Source organism: Bombus vancouverensis, chromosome 1, assembly GCF_051014615.1.
Source record: "Bombus vancouverensis nearcticus chromosome 1, iyBomVanc1_principal, whole genome shotgun sequence".
Classification (NCBI taxonomy): domain Eukaryota; kingdom Metazoa; phylum Arthropoda; class Insecta; order Hymenoptera; family Apidae; genus Bombus; species Bombus vancouverensis.
In genome coordinates, this window is record NC_134911.1 from 22,022,975 (window position 1) to 22,043,621 (window position 20,647).

Below are 20,647 nucleotides of genomic sequence, written 5' to 3' on the forward strand. Positions count from 1 at the left end.
AAATACACTATCAAACAATTTTGTACTAAAGTAAAAAACATTACTAGCGCGAATAATTGCGTAAGCGAATATTCCTATAAATTCATTCGGGACTTTTAAAAAAGATCAGAAAGACTCAATGGGAAAGGTAAGAAAAGTACATTTCTTTCTGAAAATGAATAAGTAGAGCAAATAATACACAGGATCTGTATTTATCTAGAGAGAAAGAATCGTAAAAGTCTTTTTAGGACAACATACAAACTTTCTACTAAAATTTATTACGGCTGATAACCGTAATTTTCTCAAATTAAAGGAAGAAAGAGAGTTCCGAATCTTTGAATTCTGACAGAACGATATGTCTATACGAATTTTGTCTCTTCTTCCATTTAGATACAGAACCTGTATCCTTTTTAGACGTATTAAACCTTTTCAAAGCATCCTGTAGATTCTTACAGTCTTATCGTTTCTAAAAACGATCCAATTTCATCGAACATATTCTCTAACGTCGTAAACATTGCTCTTTCTTCGATACCAAGATTTCCCAGAAAGCTTTGCAACATACACATATATCCTTTATCATGTTATGGTAAATCATCTGAATATCGGGATCCATTCGCTACAAGTAGCCACGCTTAATACCAAAATGTTAACGAACATGTCAGAAAAAAAATGTATACTACGTATCATAGGCAAAAGTGCTGGTTTCCCAAAAATAAATCCAGAAAATCAGGCAAAATCCGAGAAATATAATCTTAACGATATGAGTAACATTCACTCGTCCGTGACGTGTCTCTTCCCTTTTTCGTGGCTCTAGGGAAGTCCTGAACATTCTTTTATTTTCGTCACCAACGCTACTCTTTTCTCTCTTCGACTTCTCTTTCCCTTGTCTCTTCTATTAGAAATAAAAAGGAAAAACTAAAACGATAGGGAGAAAGGTTGTTCGATCTCTTCGAGTTGAAAATTTCATTGCCATTCCTCCGAGCTTTTCAATTGTTGCAGCAAACACTGGTAAAAATATTGGCACATGCTCTCACCTTTCAACGATGCAGATTCTACAGTTTATTTGCATAGAAAATAGAAATTTCATATACCCTGGACCTAATTGATCAGTATATAAATAAACTATGATAAATACAATAACGTACCAGTACCTTCACGGCCACAGTATGTGACTTTTTATTCGTTCATTGACGTATACAACATAAATATTCAAATTTCTTAATACACGCAATCTTTACCGAACACCCCGTACGATTTTAAGAAACAAGAAAAAAAATGAAGAGGGAATAACGCAAATGAAAATAAGTCATTGTTAAGGAATTGATATTTTAGTTTAATTGATTTTACCAACGATCATCTTTAAAAACGAAAATTACGAACGATGAAAATATGTTTTGCTCTCCGTTAACCATGATCAATGGCGAACATTTTTTTTTTTTTTTTTTTTTAGTTAGTTAAAAATTAATATATCTCGATCATTCCATTCTTCGAAAAATCTCTAAGATTTACTAATCATTGTCTTTCATCTAAATGAATGTTATCTTTGTCTCGATGACATTTGACTTGAAAACTTTAAAAATAGCTGTTATTTTTGGTGATGATTTCCATTCAAAGAAAGGAAAGGAGAGGGAGAAGGTATAAAAAAAAAGGGAGAAGGAGGAAGAAGAAATAGGAAAGTAAAGTGAAAAGGGAGGGTCTGTTCCTACAGGGTACGATTAATCTCTCGGTGTGACGAGGGTGTGAAAAATTTCAATCGCTCGGTCCTCGTTCTTCTCGCGCATCGTCGCCTGCGTCGAGACGCTCCACGTCCCCACCCCTTTCCCTAAACAGATCTAAAACTCTCCCCTCCCACCAATTCGCCCCACGTCCTCGTGGAAGGCCGTGTTCGTTTTCCGCAGCGGCATCAGCCGGCAATTCGCATTCGACCGACGTCTTGGTTTAAAGAGTCTCGGGGACAAGACTTTTTGATGATGACTTGACTTCTGCCGACTGGAGTGAGCCGCGGCCTCAGGCAGCACATACGAAGAAGTATACTACGAAGCAAGCTAGAAGCATTAGCGAAAATACGAGGATTAAATAATTAAAGGAGAAAAAGAAGAGATTAAAGAAGAAGAAGAAGAAGAAGACGATTTCTAGTTAGCGGCGAACCAGAGAGACACGTTATAGAAGAGGATTTATCAATTATTTCGAATCGAGTAATCGCGAGTGACACGAGGATAACAAGGATAATAATCCTTGGATCTGTTTTTTCTCGGTTTTCAATTTTCACCTGTTTTCTCTGATTTTTATTTTTTTGTTGTTGTTGAGTGGCCAGTGAGGGAAGTTTTGTACGACGTTTTTCGTATTTTAAACTCGGTTGACGGGAGTAAAAAGAAAGAAGAAAGAAGAGCGTGGGGCGAGATTATTCGAGCCCTTTCGCGTAAAATTTTTGTGACCGATCCACGAAGAATCGACCGAAATAATCGATCCTCAACGACTTGGATTAATTCGATTGATCCAAGATGAAGCGACAACCGTCACAGCAGCAGCCGCAACAGCAGCAGCAACAACAAACGATGATGCATCAGCAACAGCAACAGCAGCAAACTGTTACCCAACAACAGCAATACATGCAACAGAGGACCGAACGACAGGTCACTCGGCAGCAGATCACCAGTCAGCAGAGAGGTCAGTTCGGTGATGATTTATCGATCACGATTATCACGAAATCTGCTCCACTTTCGAAACCTGTCGAAAGAATTCCTTCCTTAGCTCGTCCTCGAAGTGGAAAGAATTTGAGACATTAAAAAACGCGTGGAATCAGCGATTAGAATCATTCGAACAGGTTCATACCGTTATTACGGAAATTAAATAGTTAACAATTTTTTAATTTCGCGATTCGTTTAACAAGGTTATAGCCTCGCAGGAATCTAGTTTGCATGCGTATGATCGCGTATTGACAGATAGTTCGTCGAATTTAGGCCATACCCTCCTCAATAGCACTCTATTTTCTAGAAACAAGAAGAACTCTACTTCCATCGAGAGATAAGAGAAAATTAAACCCAAAGTTCTGCATTCGAATTTTGAATATTTCAAAAGTTTCTTGCTTCTAATTCTTTTTTTTTTTTTTTTTTTAATTACGTATTTTAAGCTTCTTTTCTATTCATTTGGTAGACGAACGAAACAAAGAAAGTTCCTCCACCATGTTTTAACCTTTTCTATTTTCCTTCGCGTTTTCTCTTCCTCGACGAATTGAACAGCAGAAGACAAATTCTGATAACTTTTGAATTATTCGGCCAGTGCGAACGAAACAAACAAAAAGGAAGTAGAAAAATAAATCGGAGGAACCGTCGGATTTCTTAGCAGAGGCTATATCCCCTCGACGAATATTCTATTTTCGAGCGACAGCACCGCCCCTGCGCGAGCTCTAAAGATAGAAGTTTTCCACGTTGTTCGACGCCAACGTTTCGAAAATTCCTGCACGCGCGCCGTATAAACGTTTCGTCCCTCTCGTTAAGGGTCGCCCTCCCCGAAGAGGGTGGCCATGGATCGCGTAAAAACCAAAGACGCTGCCGCGGCAGCTGTCAAAATCGCAGCCAGTCTGACCCTCTGGCTCGTTCGTCGCTGGCATATCTGTCATTGGCCCGTGGATTGCGTGCCGTCTGTGCTCTCCTTCCTTCCTCGGAGGAACAGAGAGGAACAGAGGGAAAAAATGCGGCTTCTAAATTCGGCCAGACACACTTTCCACGGGGAACCCATCTCACTAGCGCTCGTTACCTCGAGATTCGTGCTCCTCGATAATCTTTAACTAATTGAGAGTAGCTAGAACATCGGGGTAAAATCGGATTGTTGAAGGGAGAAATTTTTACCTTCTTTAGGAATTTCTTTGGGAATTTTAAAAGTGCAACTTTTGGTATTTAAAATAGATGTGTGTTTCTTTAACTAATTGAGAGTAGCTAGAACATCGGGGTAAAATCGGATTGTTGAGGGGGAAAATTGTCACCTTCTTTAGGGATTTCTTTGGGAAATTTAAAAGTTAAAAATTTTTAAAACTTTTGGTATTTAAAATAGATGTGTGTTCGTTTGAGAGATTTTTTATACGAGATGTTTTTAGAGTAGTGGTTGTAATTGAAGTATAATTGACGATAAAATATTAATATAAATTGGAATCTATTGATAATATTCATAATTATAATTTGTTATTTATATTATTCCATTATATATGTTATATACTAAATTGAGTCACACAAGTTCAGATTTTGTTAAATAAATATTTAGTAACTAATTTCATATGTTGCGAATCCTCGACTAAAGAGCAACCGGTCAGGTCAAACCGATCGGTCGATATCGCGTACCTCGAATGACTTAACGGCTCAAGGTGGAAGAGTTTTAATAGATCGAGTGTTAGAGTAATCTAGCACTGTATTTGCACTTGTTGTACGAAGTAACGTTTGATGTTATGAACACAGCGGTGGTAAGATCTTGTTGAGAGTAAAGTATTTCACCCGCACGGTACGATGTCTGATGATGAACTATCCTCCTACGTTGCTGATTCTTCCTACCAGTCGTTGGGTTTCGTCTATCCATCGTGCCCTTCCGGCTGGTCCTATCCCGGGGTTTTTTTACCTGACCTCGAAGTCATTAGGTTTACAGCTCAGGAAGGACATGTAATTCGGAATTTCTTAAAGAAGGCAATGGGCCTGCCCGCCACTCAAAACAAACTCACTCAAAAACTCGAACTGAAAATTCCGAACAGCATATTGAAAAATATTTGGACAGCTGTATCTTTATATTTTTCAAATAATTTTTATTACATTTTTCAGAATCTATACGATAGTAGGAAAGATGAACGAACTTGTTATTCGATCATAACGTAATAGTATGAATGAATTATCTCTAAACACACACGAACATATATATAATGGAGATATAACAGATATATAACAGATATATAAAAATGTAGCTGAAAAATATCGAAAATAAGGTACTTATAATATTTAGTAGGTGGAAGAAATTTCTATTATATTCACAAAGAGATGAAATTGCATCAACATACGCGGTCCAACAACGATGATACTCTGAATGACTATACTCTCAAATGAATACGTATCTTTCGATAAACGTGGTAATTGTTTGTCTATCGTAGACTAATGTGTCGACTGTTACGTAATCAATTTTGTATATTTAACATTCGAGCGATTTTCTTGGATTATAGATGATTATAACAATCCAGATCAACATATGGAAATATTTGCTTGAACTGAGTTCAATAGAATGTTAAAAAGACAAATAACAGAGGTTTCAAGGTCGAACAGAAAACGCCGGAAAGCTGATAACCGCATCTGTCACGAGATCTCCTTTTGACTAACCGTTACCTTGAAGCTAATGATCATTGAACATTCATCGACGCAGAGACATTGCAAGACGACAATTAATAAACAACAACACAAAACATTCTCTCTTAATTTCAGTAAGAATCATTGTATAAATTCCCAGAGAGATAGCATTTTCCAACATTTAACAATCTTCCACAAAAGAAACAAAGTTACGTTATTTTACATCTCGTTTCTCAAACAAAATCTTTCCATTTCATTTGCTTTACTTGTTACGACACGGTATCGTCAGATTTCCATTAAAACACCAAAATTTTGATGCTATCCGTGTCAATAATAAATCTCGCGCTAGCTATGTTGCTAACTCGAATATCGATAGCAATGTCCTTCGTTTCGACAAACTTGTCCCAAAAAAGATTTTCCACGGCAATACAACAGTAAGCTGATTTCCCGTAAATTCTTGGAACTCGCGTTTCTACGAAATACGCAGCGATTCGGAACTTTTGCCGAGTAGTGTACACTTCCTGTCAAGACGAAAATATTGCTCGCATTATTCCAACAACCCTAACACGGTGCAGCAGTCTCGCTTTGAACCCTCGAACTGCAAATACGAGCGCTGACGCACGTTGTTGGAAAGGAGTTGACAGGCCGGCAACAAAACGTCAACGAAACTTCCCTCAAAGGATACGAAAACGTACGGAACCTGCCCTTCGCGTTTCCAACTCTTTCGAAACATTCTCCAACCTAAATTACACGCAGCCTGAGAGTCTCGAACGAGGATCGTTATTCTAAGCAACGGATAATTGATGGAACGCGTCTCGGTGAAATGGCAATTTACGCGAGTTCCAAGGTACACAAGTTTGGAGGCGTTCCAATATGGGGGATGAAAATACCGTTGCGTTGCTGTTACGTTTGTGTTTATTGCGCGATCCCATGCGAAAATCGAGAAGTTGCCAGATACACGAGGGGGAAAAAGGAAAGGAAGGAGGAATTAAGGTTTGTTTTGCACCGAGGGACAAAAGAATAAAGCGGTGGAAGGGTTTTGGAACGTGTTTGTCATTCCCCATGAATCACTTGGCCGAAATAAGTCCTGGTCGCCTCGCACTCCGAATATTTTCGTCGGTTTAATCACCGCAATAGAAGCATTAATGCCCACTTCTTTCCAATACGCCCACGATCCTCGACCTTGCTTTTGCCTGTACCGCTCGAACAATAGATTCGTGGCTACTGTCGCTTTCTAAATTGAAGATTCGTGTTTCGATGCGATCGATGGTTCTGATTGGGGAAAGCTTTTAATATCATTCGTGTGATTTTTTTTTTGTGCTAGGAGATTTTGTATATTTTCTCGTTAGTTGGAAGAAATAGTTGTTTTTTTTTTTTCGTAAGTAGGTCAAGTTGTTAACGATGTTGATGAAGAGCTTTAAACGTCTTTTCTTATTTTTCGAATAGGATTTCTTTATTCGCAAGTCTCCTATTTCTTTCGCTTGCTGTTCCACTTCGATGAACATGAATTATACGATATATGCATCTGCAAGGATTAAAATCGATCTATTCGTTGCTGATTTTATGATCGTAGAGATTTCTTTTGTTAGAGAATAGTTCGGTTAATGGGTTGAAAGATTCGAGCGCAAGAACGAAATCTGTTGATTTAAAATAGATCGAAAATGTGATATGATTTAATTGTTCTTTTAACACAGTCGATGAGTGTCAACGTTGTTATATAACTTCGTCATTCGTTTATTTCTAGTCTAAGTACACTAACGATAAGTGGCCAACGACTTATGAATTATACACTAGTGTAGATATTGCATCGTAGCGTACATACCGTGAAATATTTTCTGGATATCAGGAATTTATAACGAAGGTCGTAAAGCATATGAAAATCAAAAGTAATAATTTAGAAGATGATAATAAATTTGGACTAATAAGAAACGACAGAAATTTATTCCATCGCGGATTTACATATACAGAGTGCTTCAAAATAAGTGCTACTTGAAATTCCTTCGTATTAAATACGTGCTAAAGCCATAAAATTTATTCCACTTTTCCTCTAAATTACAATTCCTAGACTATTTATCCAAATGAATTACGTATACTCGGGAAAAATCTTAATCTCTTTGCATTCCATTTTACCAAGCTCTATCATTTTATTAAACGTTTCCTGTTACACATTTTATTAAAACAGATACGTAATTTCATTCCAGAAATAACGAATTTGCCTATGAAACTAAAAATAATAAACATACACGCACACATATAAATATACTTGTATACAACATAATTTCTAATACAAAAATCAAGACAAACATTGCACGTTGAATTACGTTCACGTAATATACGAAACGAACATCATTTCAGATGACGTATATTTTAAACTTTGAGCTACATGCATAATCCTATACATTCGTGAAATTTTATCTCTAAATTGAACGATATTTCATGTAACACTCCTACGTACCTTTTTCTCGGACGCGATTGTGAGAAACGTCTCGCGTAGAGGGGAAGATGGTGAACGAGCGTGCGCGCGTTTGATGTAAGAATTTTCAAGTGGCTGCGCATTTCTTCCGCCGGTCACGCGGCAGGAACAACCGTAAAGAAAGTAACGTAATTTTCCACGAGTCACGGTTATAGTCACGACTATGAATTTAAATACGTACGGTTTACGGCGTTCGAAACAGTTCCGCCGCAATACCTTTGCCAACTGCGCCTTCATCGTTTAATAGAAATCATAGCTATCGACGATATTCGCTGACTTGTACACGTCGTTTTCCTTAGGACGTAACTAACGTTAAGCGCGTTAATCGCGCATTATTTAACTGTGAGATGGTTTCGCGAAGCCGCGATATACAAAGGCGAACATTTATTATTCGATTACGTTCGCATTAATGAATCTTCTGAATAGACTTGATCGAATGAATTTCCGTACGCACGATATGGAAAAGAATTGAAATTGGAAATTACCTTGATAAAGTTTCGTTCGAGTACACCTGTTAATAGTTAAATTATAGCGTTTGGACAATGGAATATTAACGAAGGTAATTTTCTTTGCGTTATTATTCAGAATATAAATAGAGTACTAGGCTATACTGTTATTATTTTCTTTGGAAAATACCTAAGTTAATTTTAACTATTTTCTGATGTAACACAGTGCCAAAATATAATATCGAGATATTTATACGTAATTTATTTTTAATGATTCTCGGTTGAAAAAACTGATGTTCGAATGGGAAATGAATTTTGTCGTGAGCATTAGGTTTACAAAATATTCCGTGCTCTTAATTTTATATTCTTATGAATGAAACGCGTCCTCCATTTCCGAGGATTGAAATATCCGATCGAGTAATTGCTGTTCTTTTTGAATTTCGAACTTCTTACGTCCACTTAGGTACATGACGTGTGTCTTGATAGGAAGCCAAAAATGTGAGCGAAAAATCTCTCATACCACTTCTCATATACTGCATCACTATCGAGTTAAAATGCAAAGTGAAGAGTTAAGCCCACAATTCATCCGTTGCGTTTGTCTATTATTTTTACGACTATTTTTTAAATTGTATCAAAATGCCCAATGATACGTTACTTTTATAAAAACTAGATTAAACAACATTGCATAAAATATCATAATAAATATCGTACAGATATAAAAAAATATCTGAATTTGAAAAAAAAAAATAGAATATTTCTCCATGATACTAAGAGCATAAAATTTCTATTTGCATGTAACAAAATTTGTCTTTATGGAATCAAAACTACGATCCCCATTGCATATGCAATTCCATATTATAAGAGCTAATCACACAAAGGGCTGATATCTAAGTCACAATTCGATATTATACGAAAAGGGGTTGACACCTAAATCGTAGTTCTAAAATCATTTGAATTAAATTAAAAAATTCGTCGAATGTAGTGAAATTTGTGTCGAGGTGTCGATAAAAAATCTAACGATAATTTTCGAACAACGCGAAACGTTCGGAATTCGCATGGCAAATATGAAAGTTGCGTAATGAGAAAACGAGACGCGTCGCATCGACTCGTTTTCGACGAGCACGAGCTGTCCTGGCAGATTTCGCCGAAGGTCTGGTTGACTCGTCTCACGCTCGTTGGTGTCCAGCAATTTTTCGGCCGTCTAAATTTTATCAGAAGGTCGATAAGTTTCAGCTGTCTCATTTTCGTGGCCGATGAAAAGTAGCTCGAACTCCACTTCCAAACCAAAAATATCGGACGTGTATAACTTTGCGGCTGATTCACGATCGTAACGATGCTCGAGCGTTTAACGAGAGAGATTCTTGAGAGCTTTACGGATGCAATTACCGCTTGGCAAGGGCACGAAGACAATTAGTTGGGTTTATAAACGTGTTGACGTGAAACGGCGCATCATTGCCATAACAATTCTTCGACCTTTCTTTCGTCGTAAATACGATTTCTTGGATGATTGAGGATGACGAGCTTACGAGTATCAGATCGAAAAGGCTGTCATCTACGTCTCGATCTCAACAAACCTCCAAATATTTACAGTTCGTAATTACCGGTAAGAAAAAGCAGTTGCTGAATAGATAACGTCGTTGACGCTGTCCTTGTGAATTTCTTTTTAATTCGAGTAGGAACACATATTTATTATGAAGAGTATTTGTAGTTTTTGATGATTAACGAACGTACTAAGGTTCAGCTGATTTGCTTGTTTACCAAAATTAGCTACGAATTAGTAATAGTATGTTGTATAAATTGGAGTATTTGTTAGTAAGTTTTTGATAATTGGAGACAATCCTTTCATATTTTGATGCGGAAAAAATAGGCATTTGTATATAAAAAGTTTCATAAAGATAAGAAAATGTTGCATTGTAATTTTTGCATTAATCATTGTGTGTAACCCAACGAGACTTTTTCAAGATCTTCGAATCACGAGCAGTCGTGGCTTCGTTTCCCTTAATCATCATCCGTAACAAATTCTGGCTCAGCCATTTCGATATCCTGCGAACACCTCCAATTCGTTTAAGCAATAAAAATTGATTTTCCAACTCGTCCTAAATTTCTCGTGAATTATCACCTGCAACGGATTTTGGATCGATCTTTTTAACGCTCGGTGAAAATTCCCCAAAAACCTCGGATATTAAAAAGCTACGATTTAAAATGACTTTTAATTATTAACCCCAATAACGCTAAAACCATCAATGATCCTCGAGCAACAGCCATGTCCGCGATATACTGCGTGTTCGTGGCTTCTAAAAATTTGCTAAATTGCTCTGTCCCAGAGCAATGTCAACGGACGGATAATCTTTCCTTTATTGTTCCTTCAATGCACTCGACATTGACTCGTGGTGTGCCAACACAGACATCTGTCTATCTCGCATAGTCGAATTCGAAGACTGCCAACGGCGGTATCATGTTTAAAAAGAATACAGGTCGCGCGTGGGACGCACGAAATTGCATACGAAAAGCTCCCGACGATGCTAAGAAATTCGTAATCGATGAAAGCCGTGACAAAGTCAGCTGTTGATGACGAGATGCTAAATCATCGTTATTAATAAAGCGGCACCTAAGGTCTTCGCGTAACGCCAAGTTACAATCGGCGAAACGTCGCAAATGAAGCCGTTCCGATCGTTAATTTCGAACAGTTACCGATCCATTAACGAATCGATGAGACGCAGCTTGTTTAATGAATATGGCGAAACGCTTGGTTGCATACGCTTTGCGAGATTTATTTATATCGCGTTCACGAAGACGGGAGAACGGGATTAATTAAACCTTACTTTACTTTCGACTAAAAAGGAAGTCATTTGTATGATTCGTTTTGGATACCAGAGAACATTTTAACGAGAAATAAAATTTACACTTGGGTTGAATTCAAATTTTATGTAATCGATGGATATTCAGTATACGAGTTCTTTCATATTGGTTGCATTGATTGTTGCATAAATTCATTTCGATTAGTATACCGTATGTAGTTACACCGTTTTGGATACCAGAGAACACTTTAACGAGAAACAGAAATAAAATTTACACTTGGGTTGAACTCAAATTTTATATAATCGATGGATATTCAGTATACGAGTTCTTTCATATTGGTTGCATTGATTGTTGCATAAATTCATTTCGATTAGTATACTGTATGTAGTTATACCGTTTTGGTTACCAGCGAAGGTTTTAACGGGGAATAAAATTTAACTTGGATTAAATTCAAATTTTATATAATCGATGGATATTCGGCATACGAGATCTTTCATATTGGTTGCATTGATTGTTGTATAAATTCATTTCGATTAGTATACCGTATGTAGTTACACCGTTTTGGATACCAGAGAACACCTTAACGAGAAACAGAAATAAAATTTATACTTACATTGAATTCAAATTTTATATAATCGATGGATATTCAGTATACGAGATCTTTCATATTGGTTGCATTGATTGTTGTATAAATTCATTTCGATTAGTATATCGTATGTAGTTACACCGTAATGGGAGTAATGTAGAATCTAGAAAAAGTTTCAGCGAGTTATAGAATATCCAACTTGAATGAACTGATTTATTCGTTTCATGTACGATGTTAAATTCATGGATTTATTTATGCTTGAGTTTTAGATTAGGTCACAGATGATGTTAAGATAAATATATATGTATATTTATATATTAATAGGTTACAATTAGCAACTAAGTCGGATGTTTATTACGATGCTTCAAGTTCGATTTCTCCCTAGTTTCTATCTAAAAATTTGATTTTGATACTGCTAATTAGAGATTAATCTAACAGACACTAAAATGAATTCAAATATATTCTGACACCTTTACTCGAGTGAACTACATTTTTATTACAGCCGTATAATTTACATTCATATACATATTCTCTTTGTGCTTAGGTTTTTTAACTAGCTCGTTAAAATCAAAATAATAATAAACAATGTCTTGTAAAGTGTTTTTCTATAGTGCAAACCAATTTTACTGATTTAACTAAGCATCTGTATAATTAGCAGCCTGGAAGTTAATGCGCCCATCCAGATGTCAATTAATCAGCCACGTCACTTCCTGCTAACTGTAACTGCTTAAAGAGATCGCACCTACCTAAGAATAACTACTTAATAGCGTAAAACGCATAGATATCTGCATACGAGTACTTACATAGAAGTATGTACTTTGATCAAACGTCAAATTTAAGATTAACGTTTAAAAAAGAACTCTTTCCCTTCGCCCATTTCTATTATATTTTCAATTAAATATGATATTAAGTTTCAACGTAAATGCGAATCAGGGCACAAAAGTTGCTAGAGGAAAAATATTCGTTTCGTGTTAAATGTATATCAAACGGATCAGCCCTTAAAAAATCCCTTTTCGTTCACAGATCTCATATATTTCAATCAAAGACGAAACTAACTTGATACACAGATATATACATCGGTTTAAGAGTTTATTCGTTACAAAAAACCTTCTCTTTCACCTATTTACAATTTTTTGTATCAAGCATGACCTACATAGTACGTTGAATATACATAAAATGTAAACTGGACCTTTAAAAAATTGCTCTTCCTCCATCAAAATATTAGAAAATAATTTGCATAACGATCTAACCATGTTCGAACCTCGGCGGATCAGCTTCTAAAAAAATCATTCTCTTCACCTACGTACCTGAATAACACGCATGGTCACTTGCCCAACAAGAGCGAAACCTCGGCAAACCGAAGCTAAGCGAAGAACCGAGGCTCTTCCTACCATTCAAAAGAACAGCATCGCCCCTCGAAATCAGCTGATCGAGACGTCAGCGGCTGTCAGTCGAGGTCGTAAACAATAACCTGACCCAACAATCGATCAGTCAACCGAGGAACAGGCAGAAAATGTACATCCACCACCATCAACCTACATCGACCATGAACGAAAAACACCAAAAGTAACCCTCGAATATCCCACCATGTTAAACATTCATCGAAACCATAGGAGTCTTTTCATCGAGCAAATTCACTCCACCCACGTTTCACTGTCGTTTGCAATAAACATTTATAAATATTTTCAAAGACAGAGAGACTGTCCAACCGCTAAGAAAGAGAGAAAGATGCTCAACTATAAGGACAAGGAGGGTTAGAAGGGGCGGGATAACAACGTTTGGAGCTGTTTTATTTTGGTCAGTGACTGGCTTTGCGTAACGTCCGCGGCGATTGGTCGAGGTGCATGTAGTCCGGCCGGTGGAGACGCGTCGCGGCGCTGGGCGCCGCGCAAAGATAGTTGCTCCTAAAATGGCTCACGGTAACGCGATCCCCATCTGGATGCAAAAATAGGATCCCGCGGTTATCCGACCACGTTACGTCCTTCTCTCTCTCTCTCTCTCTCTCTCATTCTCGCTTCTTCGTGCGTTTCTTTCTGTTTTCGTCTGTCTTTGTCCCTCTCTCGCCCCCATCTTCCCTGTCTCAAACGAGAATGGTACCGATCTTTCTTTTCTTCAGCGTCTCTTCGTTTTTATCTGCGTTAAACGCATATACGTATGTACGTGTTTGTTTATAAAGCTGGAGATGATTGTTGGTACCTTGAATCAATTTGCAATAATTTTGATAATTGGTGACAGAGATGCGGAGGAATTTTATCTTGTCTGGTATTTTCGGTGATAAGGAAATGTTAGGCTGATGATGTGTTCATCATTTCGGTAGAATCGAGAGCTGATGAATAATAACAGGGCCAGAAACGTGGTTAAAAGAATGGAAACTACGTAGAGATTTGTTTGCATTTTTTAATATTATGGGATTTGTGAATATCTTGGCGTACGTCTTTGCACGTCCAGATTTCTCATAAATATCATCTAAATGTTTGATTACAATGAAATTTAGTGTTTAACAATACTTAAATAATATTTAATAGTAACTTTAATATCAATCATAGGTCTGATCAAAACCTAGTAGTTGTATTAGGTTGTCCGAAAAGTTTCTCTCGTTTCATAAGGCGATGAAGAACAATTTATATTTTATATTATTTTATTGAATTAAATATGATCCATTTCGTTCTATTTTTATTATTACGTTCGTGCATAATTCAATAAACTAATATAAAACAAAAAACATTGTGCGTCTATTATTTCCTTATAAAACGAAAGAAACTTTCCGCACAACCTAATATTAATCCTCAATCGTATCGTTAATCGCATAGTTAACCCTGAAGAGATTATCTAAATTACTCGATCTCTATCAGATAAAACATGAAATATAAATTAAAGTTAAATAGCCGCAAATCAAGCAGCCCAAGTCAATTCAAACTTTTGGTTTTAATCCATGTTAATTCAAATTAATGAAATTAGTTTGATTTTAGTCGTTCGTAACCGAACGAGGAATGTAAAAATTCTATTAGAAATTAATATTAACATTGAGAGTATTATTTCGTTAAATCTGGTCTCCCAAGACTTTTCACCGAAAACGTACTTCGCATACGTGAACTTAAGTTAAATAGCCGCAAATCAAACAACCCAAGTCAATTCAAACTTTTGATTTTAATCCATGTTAATTCAAATTAATTTCATTAATTTGATTTTAGTCGTTCGTAACCGAACGAGGAATGTAAAAATTCTATTAGAAATTAATATTAACATTGAGAGTATTATTTCGTTAAAGCTGGTCTCCCAAGACTTTTGACCGAGAACGTACTTCGCATACGTGAACTTATAACTCCTCCTAGCAAGGTTATGAATGGCTCCTTGTGAAACGCACGCGTTGATGGATTTCAGGTTGCATATTTTTATTTCGTCTCCAGACGATCGATTTGCATACACTGGGTGGCGTGAGTTACGAAGTCACATTTTCTCGTGACTCAGAGAACCCGTGTTAGTAGCTTAACTTGAATTCTTAATAAATGTGTGCTTGTTCGTTCATTAAACGACAATAGGACCATATCTTCAGATGATATTGAATGTAGGGAGCCCAACAGAGAAATAATCGATGTGGTTTAATTGTTAAATCTGTAGTCCATTGCCATTTTACGTTCAAAAAGAGTGAACATCTCCGAATAATCTGTGAATGAATAGAAGCGGCTTGAAATGCTTGCTAGACTGCTCGATAGATACTTTTATCGAATAAAATTACAAAATGTTCGACCTATAAAATAAAAGATCGAACGACCAACTGATCAGCTAAGAAAATTATCTTCGGAAGTTGGAAAGTAGAGAAAAATAAGGAGATGTCAGAAGCATTATTTTTTCCAATTTTCATAGAATTCTTTATGGTATTTTCTTGCAACAAATAAATATATAGCAGCAAATAATTTGTTCCTCTGAAACATTAAACGTAATCATGTAGCTGAGTGATAAAATTAAAAAATCGAAAAGAGTTGATCAGTCCGTCTGCCGATTCTTCGTTCGATCGATGGTTCTATGTTTTTTTAAAGATTATTAGTCATCTCTTGGAACTCTACAGTTGATAGAACAAACATGGATTCGTTATCTTTCGTGTTTTTTAATACCAGGTGCTCCAAGTCCCTATTCTACCTTGACATTCTGACGCTATTCCTTCACGTAATGTCTGTCGATCTTTATCAAATTACAATATCAAAAATGTCATCTACTTCCAAACGAAACTGTGTTAAATACAAACATCATTTCACCCGGACGTATATTTTCGCTCTAAGGTATCTACAACGTCACTGAAATGTGTAAATTAACGGGAAGAACTTAATCCTAATTTTATTATTAATTATTATTAAGATCTCATTCTAGCTTAATGGTAAAGAACTGTTAAATATCGAAACGATTCCATCCACAGTTATTAACACTAGAACTACCGATAGTTAACACGAAGCTATTTCTACCAAAACCAGTGAAAATGACTGGTCTTTAAAAAATACGTAATAATAGAATATTTGTATATTTATTGATTTATTACTTTCCTACAGAAGCAATACCACGTTATGTAGTACATTTTTGGTATTGTTAATCCATCTGGGACAATGATCCCTAAACGAGGGTTCACACATCTATAAAAGTGTAGAACCAGTCATTTTGATTGGTGTGGTATTTCTAGTGTTAGCATCTAGCGATCGATCCGGAATTTTCTTGATAACTAATATCATCATATCGAATGATACGCGGTAAAAATTGTAAAAACGCGTGGCAAGTTGTATAAAACGAGGAAACTGGTTAATTGGAGTTCGATAAACAGATTGCAGGACCCTCTTACACTTTGACAAGTACCGGTCATTTTCACTGGTATTGGTACAAGTAGCCTTGATACAAAATTATTTTCAATTTGAATACGTAAAAAATAAAATAAAATTCATTATATTATTCTTCTGGTTATCGTTGCGAAAGTCATTACATCAGTGCGGAAATAAATGTAACATGAAGTAGGAATTTTAATATAAAATGGTAGAACCAGACAATTCGACTGGTGTGGTAGTTCTAATATTAATTTTGTAATTGCAATTATCTCACGTCATTATACCATATATCCCACTGCACATTCTCATAATGAAAAATCCTACACGTTAATCCTAATAACGAAAAATACGAAATCGACGCGGGTATTTTTATTTAGAACGTTGCAATTAAATTACATCGTATAAAAGAAAATTGAACAACTGTACGATTACTCGAATATTTCTAAAGACAAATTCTACTGTGAACAGCAAACGTTGGTGATATAATAAATATAATAACGAAATATTAGAAAGAAAAACAATTTGCAGCGAAAATAAGCGCAACGTCGCTTCTCTGCGCTTTCTCACAAGCTTCTTCCCTTTTCTCGAATTTATTGCGCGATGCATCTCGCTTAAACATGGTTCGAATTTCTGAACGATCGCGTCACCGCTTCTAGAATCCACTCGGGTGCTTTAACCGTGATAACGAAAGTGGTTTAAGCGGCGGTCGTCGAGATTGTTGTCGGAAGTTTATTTTCGTCGCGTTCCCGTCTAGCTGCTGTCAATTAATTTCCTGTAGCTGGCGCCCGTTTAATCGTCGGACGCATTGCCCGCGTAATTTCGATCGAAAGAGTCCTTTAGCTCGCGAGAGTTGGACGATGCTGGTTAGTAAAAAGAGAAGACGCGAAATTACGAGGTCAGAAAAGCGATCCTTTATTTTTCCTCGCGCGTTTGCTGGTGAAATGGCGCAGATGTTGCCGATGATTCAGACGCTTTCCAGCTCGTGAAACGATGAAATTACTTAATCCAGGAATTGGCGAACGAATAACTAACAGTGTGTCATAATGACGGTTGTATACAAAACGGTTTTGTGTTATAAATACGGATTTTTAGTGGAAACCGTTAGAGAAATTTTAGGTTGCGCGGATATAAAGTATTTTTATGTGAAAAAGTAGGACGTGGGGTTGGAAAATATCGAATTTTATGCTGTTAGCTGATTTATTTCCGTAGTACCATTTTTTATGTACGATGCTTTTTCCATGTCGATTTATTATAACAATATTCTTCGACAGATTTTACTGTTTCATTACGTCGAAGAATTAAGTAGATTTAATGCTGTATAGAGAGACTGGAAAATTTTCCAGTCCAATCCAGTCCAATTTCTCTCCTTTCAATTTTTACTTTTCTCGAAGAAAGATTAAAACGTTTGTCTTAATACGATGTAGGTTTTCCTATATCGAAGAAATAAGAAAATATGATCTTCCGTAAAAAGATCGAGACTCCTTTCTCGACTTCTTTCTCTCTGGATCTTTTACTTTTATTGAAAAGAGTTAAAAAAGTTGGATATGTTACCATGTACATGTTATAATAATACAGACATCGATGTGTACAACAGAATTTAAATTGTTTTTTAGATTTTCTGGATATTCAAAAAGTCAAAGAAACCACGCTTGAAAGTAATTGTTTCGTCTTGTCCATGGAGGACTAGAATTGTTTATCTCTATGATTTTCAAAATTACGTTTCTATCCAATTTTGTCGAGTTTAGCTGATTCAACTGTAACTGGATAGATTTGTAGAGAATTCTAAAAATTCCGTAAGATAATACCGTTACACTCGATGGCAACACTTGAACAAATATTTCTATTTATCTCGCGCGACACAATTAGAAATTTCAAGAAGCATCGAATACGTTTAAAATAAAAGATATGACGATAAAAGTGTTATATTATTCGCATTGTTTCAAAAATTACTCGCTTGAGAAGAGTTGAACACGAAATGTCAAAAGTAATGTAAATACGCTTACGGGTCGCAAGTATTTCGCGTCAACGGGGCCCCGTGCTTAATTAGCAAATTGACTTAATTGCACCGAGTTCCAGTGTAGATAAGTCTGTAAAAAAGGTGCACGGTCGGCATTGCGCGTGACGGCGACAGAGAAGAAAACGGCGTCAACGCAACGGTTCGTTTCCTCGGCTCGTTCTGGCCCAGTTAGGGGGAACGAGAAGGAAATACACCAGTAGCAAGCATCCCATAAACAGAAATAAAAGTGACCAACGCGGAGAAAAACTAGGCGAAAGCTTCGTAATGCATTTTTCTTTCGTTCGAAAGATCGACGACGAGATTATTTAATGACGTATACGTAGGAAAGAAAATTGAAAATAAAACTGCTGTTTATAAAATTGATCGAACTAACGTTAACATTATGTTAACCTTTTATTTTTACGCGAAGATGTACGCAGGATTCATATGTTGTTTCTTTTGTTGCTTATAGTTCAAGGGGAGATTGTGATGCAGACGACGCCCACGGTACCAACGTAAGTAGTTTCCCATTTATTTGAAAAAATATTTCTCCTTCCATCGAGAAGTCACTTCAGGCTATCTCATTTAGGATATTTCAGAATTATTGACAATTGATATCGTTTTAAGAATTGTAAAAGATTCGGGCAATTAAATTGGAATTATCCCATTTCGAGTAAATTGAATTATTCGTGTAGATTCATGTGATTTCCTAATTCCTTTATGGTTCCAAAAAGCTTGAAAATATTTTTAAAGAAATTCTACAAATTAAATACCAATCGATGTTTCTGTTATATTGTCCGAAAAGTGTCTTTCTTCCGCAAACGTGTCTTTTACAACAGTGCACCTTCATACAAACGTGAAACCAAGTCTGTGAAATGTTTGTCTCAACAGAACAAGATGGATCGTACGTAATTCGACAAAATAATATAAAACAAAGAATTATTTCCTTATAAAACGAAAGAAACTTTTCGGACAACCTACTATAACGCAATTATCGTTCAAGTCAAATGTTGAAGTCTTTGAATAGTCGTTGAAAAATGTTTGAAGTCTTCAGGAATAAAAATAAATTCACAGATTTTGTGGCGACGAATGTTAGAAATTTGCCAGAATTTGATTTAATGTTACGCGACAATTAATAGACATGGAATTTAAATAAAAATTCAATTTCTCATAATTCTCGTTACAGATTTACCGGCAGACCCGGCGATCCATCGCCGCCGGTCTTCGAACAGATCTTTAAGAACGCCAGATTCGCGCAGGGTGGAAACGCGATTTTCGAGGGACGCGTCCGAGGAAATCCAAAGCCCACGGTATCCTGGACGCACAAGGGTGCGCCGTTGTTGGAATCATGGAAAATTCGAATGTCTTACGACGAGAAGACCGGAGCGGTCACGCTTCAAATTAACCAAATTGGTCCTGGGGACGAGGGCGAATACACGTGCAGTGCTAAAAATCAATACGGTGAGGCTGTTTCTCGAATATCTTCAACGTACAATTCTGTTCTAGTCGATGTATAGCTCGTATTAAAAAATCAGTGTTCCAACTAATTAAAGAGTTTCACCTGCTCTTTTCCACTAGAGTGCTTGTTAAATTATTTTGAAATATAGATACGTAGACTAAAACTGGATAGAATTAAATTGCCATTTCGTACTGAAGAGAGTTTTACCTCGATTATATAGTAGATCGCAATCATAAACGTTTACTAGAGTTTTATAATTGAAATTTCCATTACGTATGCCGAGTGCAAGTCTATAAAAACAAACATTCCATTAAGTTCTGATTTTATCCGTAAATAAGAAGAAGGAAGATACTTTCTACGATTACATGATTTATATTAACATTTTCTATGCCGCTTGGAGTTAGCCAGTGATACGCGTTAACTCTTCATTCTGCGAATAAATGAATATAAAAATATTCTTTGAGAAATTATTCATTGAATAAATAGAAATAAAATTAAAACATTATAACACCATATTTTTCTTTTTCGTTTTAGGCGAAGCAATCTGCTCCGTTTACATTCAACCAGAAGGATTTGGACCTCCACAACAACAACAGATGGGTTTCAGGAAGGAATACGCTCAGACCTTCCAGTCCACCGAACAGAAGTCTCAAACAGGAACACAAAGCGTTCAACAACGCAGTTATCAACAAACGATCGATAAACGAAGCTACGTTAACGGAACTTCCATCAGCATCGAAGATTTCAAGGTTGCTATTTTATCCATTTATTCAAGGACAGATATATATA

General features: G+C 36.4%; 1 protein-coding gene across 12 annotated transcripts in view; it reads left to right on the top strand.

Annotated features, from left to right (window-relative positions):
• sls (sallimus) overlaps window positions 1–20,647 on the top strand; it is a 246,553-nt gene that overhangs the window by 112,803 nt on the left and 113,103 nt on the right. For 11 of the 12 annotated variants that reach the window (XM_076619154.1, XM_076619009.1, XM_076618956.1 and 8 more), the window contains 3 exons: window positions 18,872–18,914; window positions 19,586–19,860; window positions 20,393–20,607. In XM_076619154.1, coding sequence (XP_076475269.1) covers window positions 18,872–18,914; window positions 19,586–19,860; window positions 20,393–20,607 — 533 coding nt within the window. Of the gene's footprint in view, window positions 1–1,884; window positions 2,647–18,871; window positions 18,915–19,585; window positions 19,861–20,392; window positions 20,608–20,647 lie in introns of those variants that run through there. The other variant, XM_076618853.1, reaches the window with a different exon arrangement.